The 18,625-nt window shown below is 42.9% G+C and overlaps 1 protein-coding gene across 1 annotated transcript in view; it reads left to right on the top strand.

The window, feature by feature from the left end:
* Positions 1 to 18,625, top strand: part of LOC146614914 (carboxypeptidase M-like) — a 30,186-nt gene that overhangs the window by 3,494 nt on the left and 8,067 nt on the right. The window contains exons 2-3 of the mRNA XM_085376502.1: positions 6,873 to 6,970; positions 17,841 to 18,013. Coding sequence (XP_085232628.1) covers positions 6,873 to 6,970; positions 17,841 to 18,013 — 271 coding nt within the window. The remainder of the gene's footprint in view (positions 1 to 6,872; positions 6,971 to 17,840; positions 18,014 to 18,625) is intronic.

Below are 18,625 nucleotides of genomic sequence, written 5' to 3'. Positions count from 1 at the left end.
CTGCCTCAGCTGCACCCACGCCCGGCCCGGCCTCTGCCTCAGCTGCACCCACGCCCGGCCCGGCCTCTGCCTCAGCTGCACCCACGCCCGGCCCGGCTGCAGCCTCAGAGCCTTCGTCCGCTGCAGCCTCAGAGCCTTCGTCCGCTGCAGCCTCAGTGCCTTCGTCCGCTGCAGCCTCAGTGCCTTCGTCCGCTGCAGCCTCAGTGCCTTCGTCCGCTGCAGCCTCAGTGCCTTCAGCCTCGCCTGGGTCTGGAGCTAAACGGCCATTTTCTAGACCGCTGGCTAGGCCTCTGGCCGGGCGCCATCGCCGTCGTGGGCGGCCCACAGACCCTCTTCGCCTGAGTGGCCGCCGTCGCCTTCCGCACGGCCGGCCCCCGGACCGCCTTCGCCTGAGTGGCCGCCGTCGCCTTCCGCACGGCCGGCCCCCCGACCGCCTTCGCCTGAGTGGCCGCCGTCGCCTTCCGCACGGCCGGCCCCCCGAACTGTGCCCACGTCGCCGCCGTCGCTTTCCACGCGGTCGGCCCCCGGACCAGTGCTGTCGCCGTTGCCGTCCGCACGGTCGGCCCCCTGAACTGTCTCGTCTCGGCCACGGGCCGCGGGGGCGCCCACCTGAACTGTCTCGTCTCGGCCACGGGCCGCGGGGGCGCCCACCTGAACTGTCTCGTCTCGGCCACGGGCCGCGGGGGCGCCCACCTGAACTGTCTTGGTGTGGACTCCGTCCCTCCGTCCTGGGCCCCCTCCGCCCACCCTGTTCTGGTTTTTTTTTTCTTCTTTCTCTTTTGGCCGTCGGGTGCCGGCCTTTGAAGGGGGGGGTACTGTCAGGGTTCCTGGGTCGTTGACCCAGTGATTTCAGTTTGTTCATGTTCAGTTTGGTTTGCCACATTAATGTTCTCACTTCCTGTCTTTTCCCGTGTCAGCTTGTCTCCCGTGTCATTAGTCAGATTATGTTCAGCCCTATACTCACCTGTTTCCAATCATTGTCATCATTCAACCTGTGTATTTAAGTTCCTCGGTTTCACCAGTTCTCTGTCGTGTCATTGATGTTAATGATGTATGTCTGATGTCAATGTCGTCTGTATGTCCAGTCAGTCAGTCAGTCCTTTGTTCGTTCAGTCAGCCAGCCGTTTCCTCCCTCTGTACTGTTTGCTCACTCCTTCGGCAATAAACATCCACCTTCACCTACCTGCCTGTGAGTCCAGCGTTTGGGTCCTCCTTCTCTCATCCACGACACTGCCCTTGACAGTGCTGGAAGTCCACTGTTCTCAGCGGCTTTAGTAAGCCTTGAACCCCCCAACTAGCTATCGAGCTAGTGGGTAACAGACATCTCAAAAAACATTGGAGCACTTTTGCAAATATGTGATGTCTTGATAAATCAAGCAGATATTTGAAGTTACACACCTACATGGTAAATGGCCTGTATTTATATAGCGCTTTACTAGTCCCTAAGGACCCCAAAGCGCTTTACATATCCAGTCATCCACCCATTCACAAACACATTCACACACATTTTCAAATATCTTGAAAGTTTATTTTGTGACCCAGAAAGAGTAATATTAAAACTACGGAGCTGCCCCCAATTGTTGGTAACTGGAATTGGATGGGCCGCGCTATGAATTCTGGGATAGGTTGGGCCACGAAAGAAATATTCGACCCATCCTTCAAATTCGGGGAAATGAACCGCATTTGGAGGAGACTTTGAATTGGGACAGCCTTCATCGCCTGGCTGTGACGTAATCGGCCTTCAAATGCGGCCTCCGAAGGATGCAGCCTAGGGATTGGGACATAGCTCCTGAGTTACTTTTGCGAGATCTCGCAAAATCTTTTGCAGGATTTCACCAAATTAACTCTGGATCTCGCAAAATTTTTGCAGGATCTCGCAAAAGTTCATCTTAATTTTTTTTCCTCCAATGTCCCTTGCGGGGCTCCGTAGCCTTTTCTTTTGTTTTGTATATATTTCTCCTGTTTATTATTAATTGCTTCTTATCCTCCTGTCTGTGAAACATGCCTCATAAATGAATATCGCTGGCTGGCTTTATATTTCTAAAAGTATGAGCAAAATCAGTCTGTGTGAAGCTGGCCACTGTCTAATCACAGTCATCTGCATTTGAACATTTGAAACTTGAATACTTTAAATCTTCATCTACTAAACTTTCACTTCTGAAACAAATTCTGGTTTTTTTACATTCTGAGATGAGACATTAGGTCATAATGGGACTTCCTACTTTCCAAATATTAGAAGACAACCTTTCACAATCCTGCAACACAACACCCTCTTAACAATTTTCTCTTGTGTGCGTATCATATATTGTGCTGTGCAAGTCTTGGACTTGCTGCTAAAAAGCCAGACTTGCTCTAAAGCACACGGGTCAAACTCCAGTCCTCCAGGGCCGGTGTCCTTAAATTTTAACATGTGTCCCTGCTACAACACCCCTGAATAAAATTAATAGGTCATTAGCAAGTCTATAGATCTTGACTGCATGCTGAGGTGGCAGTTTAGCCATTTGATTTGTGTTACAGCAGCTCATGAGTGAATTAACATGTTGCAACAACAGTACTTTTAGAAGTACACATTTCCAAACAGTTACATTTACTTACATTTATTTGAGTAGGTAGGGTTACGGGTTGCCACCTCAGCATGCAGTCAAGTTCTATAGAGTCTTGCTAATGACCTACTAATTTTATTCAGGTGATCTGCACATGTGAGTATGTACAGAGGAGGTCAGGAGTAGAGATCCAACAGTGTGAGTCTACAGCCATCTGTACAAAACAATGGACACTCTGTGTGACTCAGTTTGGGGCTTCATTTCAACCAGTGATGTTGATCTTCTCAAATTTAATGAAATTACAAATGCAGTACCACCAGATTTTGATCCAGCTTTCAATACCATCTGGAGAGCATCTGATTGCCAGCACCTTCATTTTTTCAGCAGGACAATTATCCCAGACCACGATTTGTGCAATTCTTATTGGTTTGGAAAAAGAAAATGACAATTTCATCCATTTAACATTAAATGTCTGACAAAAAGTGAGTAACAATGAATTCCGTTTGAGGCGACTGCAGGAAATACAGTACAGCAGATGTAGATTTAGGCAGTGTTGGGTAAGTTACTTTAAAATAGTAACTTAGTTACATTACTAGTTACTTCTCTCAAAAGTAACTCAGTTACTTCAAGTTACTCGTTACTTTCAAAGTAACTAGTTACTAGGGAAAGTAACTTTGGTTTTACTCAGAATTCTCTTGTTAATGTGTTTCTTCCATAACTTTGCCAGTCTTCTAGCTTGCTTACTTGCCACAAGTGCACTGTGCCACCTACCAATAGAAAGGAAAAGATAATGTGCACATTTCCACAAGAGAAATCCCACGCCTGGACCGTCATTGACTGCTGCCATGATTCTAGCCTACGTCACAGCGTCATGTGCGCCTTTTACATCCAACACAAAAACTGCAGTCGTGGTGCTTTCGATTGTACTCAGAACTCGGAAATTCTGCCTTCTGAATAGGAAGATGTAGGTAACACCAGACTGCAGATGAGCTGCATACAGGGCTGGACTGGGACAAAAAAATCGTCCTGGGCATTTTGACTAGAGACTGGCCCACCATTATAGGAAAAATCATAAAGCCTTTGAATGAAAACAAACGCTGTTGTGACAGTGATGTTCACTGTTCTGATGGTATATATGCATCAATCTATCAATCGTTTGTTGTAAGATTCAGATAATTATTTTTTAAAAGCGAGACATTTTAAATGAGAATAAGAAAGAAAAGTATTTCTTTGTGCCCCCCTTTCCCTGTTGATGCCCTACCTGCCCCCCTGGCAACACTTTGCTAGACCCGCACCTGCACAGTTACCAGCTGTCAGCTACCTAAAAAAGGATCCTGGGGTTATTTGTCTCTCAGAAACAGTTCATAACTTCCCTTCAACTCATTCATGTCACCTAAAAGGTAAACCTGTTTCTCCATCACCTGTTCAGCTCTGATGATTCAGTAAGGACATCTCCTGGTTTCATCTTCATGTTTCCCTCTCACCACATATCCAAACCGACATCCTGACCAGCAGCTTTTTTGCAGCTGTGGCTCCAGCAAACATCAGCTGATACTAGAAATTAATATTAAATAAATTCTAACAACAGCTGATCAAGCTTAAACGTGCTGCTGTTGTTTAGCGCGACATCCGCTGGTTTCCTCTTTCGGTGCAAAGTGAGCGATAAACAAACAAGAGAGAAAAGACGATCAGCTGATCATTGATCAGTTTTCATGATTGAAGTAGAAACAGGAGAGGGAGGGGGAGAATGAGAGAAGAAGAGGCAGCTGTGCAGCGTAAACACAGAATAACTCCAGCTTTCTGTCTTTTTCATTGTTGCTGAATTACGGGACAAACTGTTCCTTTTCACCTCAATAAGAAACGCGTAATATTTTCTCTGAATACCAGACCGGACGGTTGGCAACTCTAATAACTTATGAACAAAATAAAGTTCAACATCATTAGCTTCATAGCACCCACCCAGCTGTGTAGAAACTCCGTCATGCTAGCTAGCACGCAGTACGGAAAAAGTCAGAATAACGAAAATAAACTTCACCTAAACTTGGTTCATATCTGACCCAGAGAGACTGCAGGTCATAACTTCTTACCTGAAGTTCAGTTCACACTTGGACCGGCGGCCGCCTCGGGTCTCTTTTCCTTCTGCGTCCCTTTTCCTTCATCCACCTGCTGGCCTCCACCACTTGCTAATGTTACTGAATCTGTGGAAGCTCCGCGATAGCCACCACACGAAGTAACGAGTAACGACCCTATCTAAATCCCAGTAACGAGTAACGCGTTCCTGGTTTTGGCATAATAACTAGTTACTGTGCTCGTTACCACAATAATAACGTAGTTACTGTAACGCGTTACTTAATAACGCGTTAGTCCCAACACTGGATTTAGGTGATCATAAAGCTTTGAAACACAACCTGTTCTTAGACTGATTCCCTTACATGTAGACGCCACAATAGGAATGATGGATAATTGATGAAGCATCGGGCATCCGCCTCTATACCCACCACCAATGACTGACTGACCTGGATCTATCTGTTGGTGGATCGCATGACTGGACAGTAAATAGTTTCTAATTTAATCCCAGACTGCTTAATCTGACACACACACAGAGCTAATCTGAGCTAATCTGGGACACCAGCTGGCCTCCGTCCAGCCCGAGTGTGTTTATGCATTTTTCAGTCTCATCTTGTCTTTGTGCAACAAATCAGTTTTTCCCTCAGGCTGCTGCTCTGATGACTGAGTCACACTTTGCCGTGATTTACGTGAGTGTGTGTTCCTGGCTTGTTGAGACTTGTAGTTTCATTCATTGAATAACCAGTAGTACTGGCAGTACAGTTACAGAAGTGTGTGTGGGTGGGTGTGTGTGCCTGTGAGGAAACTGACTAACTGAGAGTTAAAATTTAAACCTCAAAACTGCAGGCTGCCAAACCAAAGCACAGAGTTCAAAGACACTGAAAGAGCAAAGAGGAATTAAAGCCTTTGATTAAAAATATTAACTTATTTTAGTTTCTTCTAATACAGCAGATAAAGATTATTTATTGACCTTTAGTTTACTGCAAACATTAAAAAAGTTTCACGTAAAACACGTGAAAGATGCATTGATATGATTCTTTCTAACCAGCAGGGGGCGACTCCTCTGGTTTCAAAACAAGAAAAAAACATATATATATTTTGAAACATGAGAAAATGAGCCCGATTCCCACATTATGAGCCTCAGTTTCACGGTTTTTAACAAATCACAACCCTCATTTTGTAAATTTTGTCTCCATATAAGGTCAAATGTGTGATAAAGCAGAGTGCTGTTTGGCATGGACACGTGGTGATGGACAAGCTGAACATTTAGTGTTCCTCTCCCTTCAACGTATCTGAAACTGATCTTAAAGTAAAATGGTATTCCAGATGTTTCCAGAAATAAAATGGAAGTGAACAGGGGAATAAATGTGCAGCTGCAGTTTCTCTAGTTCCCATAGACTCTTAAAATGAACAACTTTACAGCAGAAATAATCAAGCTTATAGCCTGATATAAAAATTGTTAAAATATAAAAAACTTGACTGAAAGTCAGTGAAACAGATCTGGTGGAGTGATAATTAATTTTCTACTGTTTACTTAATTGGACTGTGGACCTTGTAATTTTTAATACATAACTAGACAATTAATAATATAAAGAAATAAGGAGTGGACTTTTACACAGTAGTGCATACTAATCTGAAGGCTCCAGAATTTGTTAAGGACACAGGGAGGGCCCTGCAAGGATGGATTCTGGTGGCTTATCATCAAACTGACCTCCAAAGACAACAGATAGCAGTAATTCACAAGATGCAGGCAGAAAGGCATCATGGGATACTTATGTGGACAGAACAGAGTCACTGGATGTGAAGAGAGAGAGCACTTTTACATTCACATGTTTTGAATTGCTGCTTACTTTCTTAGTACTGAATGTTGACCATATTGAATATTGTAATTCATTTTTCTCCTCAGTCAGTCTGTCAGCTGTGAACGCTCACAGCAAATTTAGAGAAGCAGGTCTCTGGAGACCGGGTGGACATTCAGAGTTTTATTTGTTTTGTTGTTTTTATTGTTGGTTTCTGTCATATTTTGTGTGTACTTGCTTTTATTGCACGTTGTCACTGTGAAAAGCTTTGCTGTAGCAAATATTTTTGTGCATGCTGGTGTGCGTTTCTTAGCATTCTTAACTAACCCAGGTGACAATGAACTGTTACCTAATTACATATTTTTATCTCCCAGTGCACATCATGTTCAATTAAGCAGATGTGAGCAGCACAAACTGTAACTCTTAGCTCCTGAAGGCTCTGTTTGCTCTGCATGTCTCTCAGGTCAGCAGCTGTGGGTGTTGGCTTTGGGTGTCAGTCCTCACCAGCACACAGTTGGCATCCCAGAGTTCAAATATGTGGGTAACATGCATGGAAATGAGGTAAGACAATACACACACATGCACACGCACACACACACAGAAGAGTGCCACTCCCTTTTAACAGGAAGCAGGACTAAAGGAGGACAAAAGAGATCAACAAAAGCCATTCAGAGTCCAGAGCCCGTGGATTTCTTTGTGTGTGGACAACAGAGTGTGTGATGACCTGCATAATTCTCAGATAGAAATGGACAGTGTGCCGAATCAACCGAATCAAGAAACACTAATCTCAGGTTCTTTGTATACTTAGGCAGGTCAGTTAGTAACTGGAAATAGCTGTAATGGAAAAAAGTGTCTCTTATTATATGTATATGAATGGCTATTGTACATCTGAATGAAGCTCATAGTATAGAGAACATAAGGATTTGACAGTTAGTTGACTTTGAATGCCTCACTCATCCGTTTTATAACAGAAATGGATTGGAGGTGTGGCTTGTGTCTGTCACGCCATGTAACACACATGATCTAAAAGATGGCATTTTCAAGTTTTTGAAGATTTGCTCATTTAGGATGAGGCCAAAACCCAACTCCACCCTTAGTCGGCGTCTCAATGACCTGGTGGATGTTTAGAGGAAAAAAAAACCCTATATGATGCTTCACTTCTTCTGACCACAAAACAAGCATGAACAACCTCCTTTTAACCACATCACAAAGCAACACTCATAATTACAACTGTATGCACAGGTGGATTGATCACACCAAACTCGAATCAGGAGAGAGTGAAGTGCAGCAAACAACATCTAAGCGAATCACAGCACAGCATCCCTCAGGTGATTCAGTCTAGCAACAACCTAAACAGGAAAACAGCATTATGCAGGATTTTTGGTCGCACAGCTCTTTGAGCACAGACAGAAGTGGTTTAAGGAAACTTTAATATAATATTTTATATTTCTTTAAACGTTTCTTATTAAACCCAGCAAACACTTTGACATTGACCTGGTAGTCTTTTTGGACATCTAGTCACGATCAAGGAATGGTTCAAAATGAAAATTGTGCCATGACGTGAAGGAGTCACTTTCATGATCATCCAGTGATGTCACTCTTTGGCTCATCAGTGGTGTGTTGACATCACATCTTTGGCCCAACTCAGCTCACTTGGAACCCCAGTAGTGCTAAAACAGTACCTAATACCAGATTCTACCACCTAAAAACTGAGAAGAGTTGACGCTGGGTTTTTTTTGTTTTTTTTAATCAATTTTAAATCATGCTTTTTATTTGTTTTTGTTTTTAATGTCTCTGTAAAGCACTTTGAATCACCTTGTTGTTGAATTGTGAAATAAACTTGCCTTGCCTTGCTGCTCCCATGTAGAAGTGTACAGATGAAAAGCTCAGCAGGGCACTGAGACCTTTAATCTGTGCAGTTCTGCAGATAAAAAAAATTACAGTTGACTTTTTATTTTATTTGCTTCTTCGCAAGAGTACACAGGTAATTCAGTTAGCTTTTATTCTTATTGACAGTATGCAGTATTTGAGTGTTTGACCTTTGAGAGACATTTTTACAAACTAAAACACCTTATCTGCATTTTTAACCTGACAATTCTCAGATTTTGTGCAAAAGTTTCAAACTTTTGTTCTTAGAGGAAACTGATTTGCTTGATCTGCGGTGTTACACAGCACATTCAGCCAGAGTTAGGTCATCAGTGTGATGAAATCTGTGGCACCACTAATCAACAAATAGACAAGCTCTGTTTATTCCAGTCAGAACAAGTTTTGTTCTGAACTTGTTCTGACTGAACAGAACACAGAAGACATTCAAACTGTTAACACAAAGGTTATTCTAATAACACAATGTAATTACAACCATCATTTAATAGTCTAATAATTCCATTGGGATGAGACAAATTGAGTCTGCATGAATGTCCTTAAAAACCAGACTAAAACGTTTGACCAGTGTCAGGTTGCCATGGTGACAGTGGACAGCTGATCACACTGCAAATGTGTGTGAAAGTCAATGGAAGTGTCCTTAAATAGACACGTTACGCCTGGACACACACGCACAAACAGAACCAGTGGAGTATATCGGCTCAGAGGAATACGGCCCCATACATACACATGGAAACAGCAGGGTGGCGAATGGGAATGCTGAAAAGGTGTCGTGTAGCGTGCACTGTCTGTGAGTACTCAGGAGTTTCTGACTAGAGTATATTTCCTGTGAGGCTCCCATGCTTTCTGCCACAGCTTCTACTGATTAACATTGAGAAACTCTGACTTGCTTGATCAGGCAGACAGACAAATTTTATTGTATCTTCATTTTATCGCATCTTTATTTTCCCCACACTGACTTCCAGCTAATTTCTGTATCACATAGCACAGGGGCAGGTTGAAGCTTTCTGAAAATGAAACATATTTATTATTACATATTTAGTGTATTTGATGCAAAATGTGTACAAAAACAACAACAACAACAACAACAACAAAAACACGTTAAACGCACAGGAGGAGAAAATTATATTAAAAGTGTAAATATGAAGTTATTTAAAAGCAACCTCAGATTAGCAACAACCCAACATTTTACATTGAGTCATCATTTATTCAACAAAACTAAACTACAATGCAGAATCAGTGTGTGAGAAACAAATTACATCCTGCACCTTGTTGAGACGCTTTTAGCAATAATAACTGCTGACTGCTGTGGGTCTCACACTGACTCTAGAATACTTTGCTATACGAGTTTACGGTCCACTCAATGACTGTAAGGTGCCCAAATCATCCCCACACTACCGTGCTGAGAACTGGTATGAGGTGTTTTGCTTCCTCGGGTGATTTGCATCATGGACAAAGATTTCCACTTAGAAGTGTTGCAGTTTGTCCTGATGTGTTTTTCCACACCAAAGCCGTGCTTTCATGTTTGTTTTAGAGAGAAGAGGCTTTCTTCTGCAACCCTTCCAAACAAAACATACTTGCTCAGTTTGTTTCTAACTTGTGTTATCATGAACTTTAACATTTAGCATGCTAACTGAGGCCTTTAGAGTCTGAGGTGGAGCTCTTGGAGTTTGTTGCAGTATCTCTGAGCGTTGCACTGTCTGATCTTTGAGGTGTAGAATGATAGACTTAAGGACCAGATGACTGTTTTTATAGAGATTGACAGACCACGTGACGTGACTTTCGCGCATTGCATGCCGGTAACTCGTGGCAAAACAATCCAAGTACCTGCATCAAATGCAAGCATTTGCAGCACCGCAAAACGTTCATTCTTCGGTTCCAATAAATTCTTGCTTTTTCTTTGCCCCCCAAAAAGGTGTGTACAAAACGAAGGAGAACAATGCCGGTCCGTACAAAGACAGACTTAATGAAAAGTCAAAGAAAAGATACGAGGAAAAAAATCTAACCAGTGAAAGGGTCAGACCCTTACGAGCACACAGAGGGACAAAATACGTTAGCGTGCTGCCCAACTTCACCACGCTCATATTTATAATTATACGGTTCTTGGAGTGAGTGCATACACTCGTGAAGTTTAGTAACTTCAGGTCACTGCAACAAGCCCAGGTACAGTTTACCGACGGATGGGTACAGGACCTTGAAATGCACCGTGTAGAAAGTAAAGACCATCGTACGAACAAAGGTAAGTTTACCAGTCTCACAAATCGTCGTCATAAATACACATTCGTTAACCGTTTATTAATAGGACCTTTGAGCTCAATGGTAATTAATTAGTAGTAGAAATAATTTCTGGTACCCATCACAGAAATGTAGCAGTGACAATAATATTGTATGCTGTAATCGCACTGGGCAATTAGTGATACAAAACAACTGTTTTATCCTGTGAATAAAAGTATATGTTTTTATCAATGTACCATAATAACAGAAGCGAAACGCAATATTGTGTCAGGACAATTCACTATTTATGTACAATAAACAAAGGAGCATAGCTCGACAATTTCTGCTCAGCGCCAGACTTGCTTGTAACCTATATCACCAATTATGTTAAGAAAAATGACGCATTAACTACTACAGCAGACTGACCTTCGTGTAAATGCTTGGAGCAGACTAACCTGTGAGCTGGAGTGTTCTGAGACGTTATATTTAGTCTTTGAATGGCTGCAATCCAGGCCACCCGTCGCCTCTTTGTTACTTCGGAAACATGGCTCGAACAATTTCTCTTCAACGACGTAATCCGATAACAACCGATCTCTTTACCCGTCGGCTTCCCGTGGCTGTCATGCGACCGGCTATTGCAGTTAATAATACAACAGCTTCTTGACATTTTTTGTGTTTCTTTTTATCGCTGTATAACTGATTTCAATTGAAAGCCTGCGTGCGCTAGTACCTCTTGCCACGAGTTCCCAGAATTCTTTGCGGTTTTACCCCTGAGTGACGTCACATTTTCAATCACTATTAACCGAGGGCTTAAAGTGAAAGAGGGTGTACTTTCTTTTTCACGTATTTTAAGTGTGCTTTAAGTTGGAAACAGTTGTTTAGTACAGTTTGCAGTGCAGGAAGCAAAGAACATCCATCGTATATCCACCGCATGACAGAAACTCTGAGTGAGCGAGCAAGAGGTCAGAGGATGTTTCTGTCATCGATGCTCAGATGTGCAAAATACAAACAGCCATCATGGCATGGCAGAATCATGTCAGCAGCAGGAATGCAGTCTTGCGTGTTAGAAATGTTTAGTAACACTAAATCAAACAGAGAACTTTCAGCGTCTTTAAACTTTGCCTGAAGGACAATAATAAAAATTTAAACAGGAGGCACTTCCTCCTTTCACACATTAACCTCGTACACTGAGTGTGCTGCACTGACCTTTCTTTGGATTCACTTGGAAGCCTGTTTGTTATTCTAATTCTATTTTTTGACTCTTTTAATGACAATATCTGTCGTATCCTAAATGACTCAACAGCTTTTGCACAGATGTTCATGTTCCCCAGGGGATAGATCCTGATTTTAAAGTGAAAGTATTTTCCTAAAGTGTCACTGAGAGTTCACGTTTCTTTCCTCAAATGTGATTTCTACTCTTGAATCGATGTCTGTGTGATTTTGGACATTTCTGTTCCCTGAAGGATGAATCCTGATGAATTTGCCTCAGGTGTTCATGTTCCTCTTGTCTTCCAGGGAAGCTCAGCTGCAAGTTGTAGACAAACACTGCGGTTCACCTCAGCTTCACTCAACATTAGGTCACATAAACACGGCTGGACGGCTTTAATCTTGTTATCTAAACTTGTTGGAGGAATTGTTCAGTGACACATGGACTGTATGGGTGGCAAACACCACCATATGTTTTGGTTTTATCCAGTAATGGCTGCTGGATTTGAAGATATCAGTAATTAGATTGGACCTACCTTTGACTTTTTTAAAGCATATACTTACTTGGGATATTTTCCTTTACATTTACCTAGTTCAGTAAATCACTGCCCTTATTTCCCATTTTCTAAACTGCAGAGATATGGGGGGGCAGAGTTTCAAATAATGAGGTCAGTGTGTGTAAGCCAAAAGCTCAAGCCTCACACTGCTTCATTTCAGATGTTTTTTCTACTCATGGATCTGGATGATGTCATAGGGAGAGAATAAAACTTCAAGGGGCGTTCATTTAAACACAGCCTATTTAAGACAGAATGTGAAGGGAACTGTGAAACATGCAAAACTGCTCAAGTGAAGCCCAAGAAACACAATCTAGAGTAGATCCGCTGTCAACTGCCGATATCAAGGTTCAAGGTTCTTTATTATTTGTCACATGCATAGTTATACAAGTATAACACACAGTGAAATGTAGTCTGACACGCTCCTCGACATGTGCAAAAATTGGGGGGGGGGGGGTGTAGAGGAAGAACATTATATATATATATATATATATATATATATGAATGAATGAATGAATGAATGCTTTATTGGCCATATGCAGGTTGCCCCACAGAGGAATAGGACCCCCCCCCGACTTACACACACAACAACAAGACAACACAAGGGAATACAGTCGGAGATCGGCAGCGTTGGGAGAATAACACTGAAAAAATTACACAACATTGGGAAAAGTACAAGAGGAAAAAAAAAGAGACCTCTTCACACGCTGGGCAACCTATGGGAGGACAGCATGAGAACAGGAAACAAAAAAAAACTCCTCTGCACAGAGAGCACATTAATGTCCACATCACAACATCAGAGCACATGACAAGCCACAGGGGATGGATAGGGGGGTGGGGGGTGATTCGAAGGAACACAGCAGTCGTCCTGCACCATGCTACCATTTCAGCGCGGCACGCAGACCCGCTGCCTTCCCCCGCAGGAACAAGCATCGAAGGCGTTTGGAAGGGAGGGGGATGAGTGCGTGCTTATCAGTGTAAGTGTATGTGTGTGCGTGTCCATAGTTCAGCTGAGACAGTGTCCTTCGCTGTATCAGGCTAAGTAAACAGTCCTCCAGCCGATCCAGGTGTCCTTCATGGGATGGGAAGAATAGTCATCACACAGTCGTTATCAGGGAGTTGTTTTGGTGGGCTCCAGCCTTGGGCCTGAGCAGCTGGCGCCGTGGTGTCCAAATGTAGAATATTGTTGATTTCTCCTTTATGCGAGCAGCGAATTTAGCACTCTGACACTGGGGCCTCGATTTCCCGTTGGAGCGCTGCGAGCCTCCCCATGATGGTATCAAGCTTCTGTTCCGTGGTGTTGTCAGTCTTTTGGTTCTGAGACCCCACAGCTGCAGTGAGCCGTTCTGCGATGTTATCCAACTTTCGCTCAAGGGTGTTATTGTGAGCAGGCCCCTCTCTGATGTATCCCATCATACGCTCAATGGTGTTAGTTTGAGTCTTCACGGCAGCTGTAAGTGTCTCCAAGGTGTTAACCATGCTGCGTTCGGTGTGGGAGGCCGCGCCTCGTCCCATCGCTTCAATTCCAGCGGTCAGCTTAGGGGGGGTTTGAACAGCTGGTTCCGCTCTCTTATTTCTCCGATAAGTCAGGGCCAAGCCAGCTCCGATCAGCAAGAACCCTGTTATCATGGTTCCGAATAGGTAAATATCCTCAGCGTCCTCGATAGACAGTCCCGCCAGGCACAAGATCCTCCAGGTTTGCCACCCATCCATCGTGTATATATATATATATATATATATATATATATATATATATATATATATATATATATATATATATATATATATATATACACATATAGTATATACACTGGGTGAATGTGCAGTAGTAGCAGCAAGCAGGTGAATTCTGTACATTAATATGAATAGATATCTGACTATTTTACAGGATAGACAATATAAACATATTTAAAATTAAAGGAATTGAAATGTACATTGTGCCTTGGTTTAGTGTCTGGAAGAGTCCTGTCTCAGTCAATTATAGATGATGTGAGAGGGCGGGTGTGTGTGTTTAGGGCACGGATGGCTTGGGGATAGAAGCTCCCCTTGAGTCTCTCTGTCCTTGCCCGGAAGATGCGGAACCTTCTACCAGATTGCAGAAGTTGGAACAGTTTGTTGCCAGGATGGGACGGGTCCTTCAGTATCTGCGCTGCTCTAGTCCGGCATCTCCTGGTGTAGGTGTCCTGAAGCGGGGGGAGAGCAATCCTGCAGCAGCGTTCTGCTGTACGGATCACTCTCTGGAGAGCTTTTTGGTCCTTCACACAGCTGTTCCCGAACCACGATGTCATGTTCTGTATGAGGATGCTCTCCACAGCGCCTGTATAGAAAATCCTGAGGATCTTTGGAGAGACCCTGAACTTCCTCAGTTGTCGTAGGTGATGCAGGCGCTGCCTAGCCTTTTTGGTCTGGACCTGAATGTGGGCAGCCCATGTCAGGTCTGAGGAGATGTGGACACCAAGATACTTGAAGGACTGCACCCTCTCCACTGGAGCTCCATTGATGATAATGGGCTTGTAGTCTCTGTGCTGACCCCTTCTGAAGTCCACCACCAGCTCCTTGGTCTTGCTGACGTTCTTCCATTTGGTTGTTCAGTTCAGTTCAGTTTTATTTATATAGCACCAACAGTTGCTGTTTGAGGCGTGGCTGCTCACAGCTGCAGGGCGTCCCCTCCTCTCTGTGGAGACTGACCTGGGCCTCCTGAGTGCTTGAATCAGCAGCTGCTATGTGATGGTTTCTGCTTTCTGACTTTTTAGCGCCATTTAGCACAGAAAGAAGAGCAGCAAAGAGCAGCTCTTCCAAGGCCAATTATCCCCGAGTTAGGGGTGCCGTAGAGACTGATAAGGAACATGTTGATTGTACAAAACACAGTAAAGCCAGAGCTAACAGTAGATATCGAATTTCTTCGACCATGAAAAAAGTGTTGGTGGATGAAATTGCCCGCACTGAAAACTGGCTCCACGCCGACCCTGATGAAGGAACAGTTGCCTAACCTAACAGAGGGTGTCAGTGATGTTCAGCTGATATAAAGTAAAAAGATAAATCACAGTATAAAAATGCAAAAATAAAAATGTGTGTTTTCGTGTGATCGCAACAGAGACAAAAGATGGAGGGAGTTTGATGAAGGAAAGCAATATGATGGCTGGAGGCAGCGCTAGTCCTGACGTGTGTGTGTGTGTGTGTGTGTGTGTGTGTGTGTGTGTGTGTGTGTGTGTGTGTGTGTGTGTGTGTGTGTGTGTGAGTGAGATGATGTGGATACACACCTTTCCCAGCCTTCTGTCATTCCCACTCCCAAGGCTCTCATTCATTCACAAAGATGTTTTTCATCATCCAATAAGCCGCCTGTATCCGGAAAAAATGCCTCATCGTGACTCGTCCCTGGATTCCATTTCAATTCCTCGCTGACTCACGACATCACTTCCTCCCCCGCTGTTTTCTTCAGGCAGGAACATGCAAGGTCAACACACAGAAAACAAAGAATGGTGGAGTGAAATTAAATGTTAAACTTTTAGCCTAATAAAGTGAAAGCAATGCACTGTAAAGTTTAGGAAAAATAAACCACTCTAAATAAAAAAAAATAACTAAAGCTGTTAAACAATGAAAATAAACATTTCTTCGTGTTAAAGAAATTTATATAATTATTGAAGAGCTAACAACTGAAAATAACTTAGACTGTGTCTGCCTGTACTTCCATGTGATACCAGTTTAAAACTTTTAAACTTTAAAACTTTTGCGAGATCCCGAGTTTGTTTTGCGAGATCCTGAGTTTGTTTTGCGAGATCTCGCAAAAGTCCGTCTTAATTTTTTTTTCTCCCATGTCCCCTGCGGGGCTCCGTAGTTATCCACGTTAACTGAGTCTGCTGTCACTATACTGAAAGCACATTTCCAATTTTGCAACTAAACTTAATGTCCTCACCTGGAAATACTTAAAGTTTCCACAAATATCACTAAAGGAAAGCTGAACTGATTGGAATATTTATTGATTGATTGATTGATTGATTGATTGGTAATTTATTTCAACATGTGAACAATATACAAGTACATTTAGAAAAGAAATGAGAGAAAAAAAATATACTATACAAATTACATACAAAAAAACATTCTGATTAATTTACATGTTGAAAGGGAGTGGGAAGAAGTATACACTTATTTAATCCCACCCCTGTAATTATTATTGACTTCACTGCGGTTTTCACTGCAAACTTTGCGAACCATCCATTAAGCCAAAATGGACCCTGGACAGCCGTAAACTTGGCGTAAACTTGACGTTCATAATAAACTGGGCTGGAGCCACAACACTGATGCTCTTTACAGGAAGGGTCAGAGTAGACTCTACCTGCTGAGGCGGCTGAGGTCATTTGGAGTCCAGGGAGTGCTTTTAAAGACCTTCTATGACTCTGTGGTGGTATCCGTCATTTTTTACAGTGTTGTATGTTGGAGCAGCAGTTTATCGACAGCTGAGAGGAAGAGGTTGGATAAACTCATTAAGAAGGCCAGCTCTGTTCTGGGATCCACCCTGGATCCAGTGCAGGTGGTGGGAAACAGAAGGACTCTGGCCAAAATAACTTCTCTGATGGACAGAGCCTCCCACCCTATGCATTTAAATGTTGCTGAGCTGCAGAGCTCCTTCAGTGACAGACTGCTGCATCCTCGGTGCATGAAGGAGCGTTTCCGCAGGTCCTTCCTCCCTGCAGCTGTCAGACTGTACAATCAGAACTGCTCCCAACAAACATAGATGTTTACATCAGTGCTGTAACAACTTCTACTGTTATAACTTGCATATTACTTTTCTCAGGTTATCTATGCACTAACTTATTGGAAGTTACATGTCTACTTTTTAATGCACAGGTACAATACACAACCTGCACTTTTCTAATTATTCTAAATATTCTTAACTATTTAAACATCTTTCAGTATCCTGCTCTGTTTGCACACTACAACCTGGGTTTGCCACTTATCTGTACTCTATTTTTAATAACTGTACAGTACTCTGCTTTGGTAACTATTGTCCATGATGTAAATATGTATGTGTTCTGTTCTGTTTGTATATGTGTGTTTTTGCTGCTGATACAACCAAATTTCCCCTTGTGGGACAATTAAAGGATTATTCTATTCTATTCTATTCTATTCATTAACCCATTCAGATACTCAGATTAACCCTGGAAACATCATCTTTTCTACTCTTTTTCATATGTAGTCATGTTTTTCGTGTGTTAGTCAAAGGTTAGTCACAGTGGAGTATTTAGGAGGACTGACCTTGACGGGTGTTTTAGCTCTACGATAAGCCATGGGAATGGCCAGCTGCATGTGGGAGGTGAATAACATAATGTCTTTCGTTATGGTGGAAAGACATTATGTTATATTGGCGGAAGGTGGAAGTGATTACTTCACAGTTGGCTGACCATACCTGCACTAACATCTGTTCACCCATTTTCCTAAATATGAATCTTGCATAATGCATAATCTAAACTTTGTGCTGTTCACTTATGACTTATGTGTGAGGACAAGCCGTAAATTCCATCACAACATTTGTTTTTACCTAAATTTCTTTCTGCGTGTTTGTATTCGTGTGCTTTCAGGTTCTTGGCCGAGTGCTGCTCCTTCAACTAATAGATGAGCTGGTGCGCAGTTACCGTAGCAACGAAACATGGTCTTTGCGGTTGCTGAACAGCACACGCATCCACATCCTGCCGACGATGAACCCAGACGGCTTTGACGTAGCAGACAAGGACTGCTACAACAGCCAGGGCAGGTAACGCAAACAGCTTTACCTCTGTTTTAAGTTCTGAGAGACCTGCGGCACACCCTGTGCTCATCAGCAGCTAGTAAAACATTAAGACGGCAAACAGACGTTTCCTGACTGGGAAGTGGAGACCAAAAACAGAACTAAAAGAGAGATTGAACACTGTTGATTGTGTTGCTCTCTGTGTGCAGTGTGTATTTTAGCAAAAACCCCTAATGATGAACTCAAAGGCATGAACTAACCTCTTAAGTGAAACAGTAGGAAGTGAAATTGTACAAGAGAACAAATGAGCCGTTGTTGAGGACTCAGAGCTTTATTTGCTGCATGCTCATGCAATATGCATGACTCCCTCCTGAGGGACATATCTGCTTCTGTAGCTGCTAAATGCTCTGCTGTGTTCACCTGCTCGTCTTTGATGTACCCTGCTGTTGGCTGCTCAGCAGGTCACGTACGGTGGCTTTTTAGAGCCTCGACAACTGAAAGCCGCTGCCTGCTGCGGGAAAAACATTGCTGCTGGCTAAAAGCATTGCTGGACAAAGTATACAGATCCTCTTCTGTAATTAAAGTACTGACAGCACGCTAAAAAGGGCTTAGATTAAGAAATATCACTGAAGTTAGAAA

This window comes from Diplotaxodon limnothrissa, linkage group LG17 (assembly GCF_057381915.1).
Source record: "Diplotaxodon limnothrissa isolate DT_005_m linkage group LG17, D_limnothrissa_male_GT1.1, whole genome shotgun sequence".
NCBI lineage: Eukaryota > Metazoa > Chordata > Actinopteri > Cichliformes > Cichlidae > Diplotaxodon > Diplotaxodon limnothrissa.
This window is presented reverse-complemented; position numbering and strand designations above follow the sequence as displayed.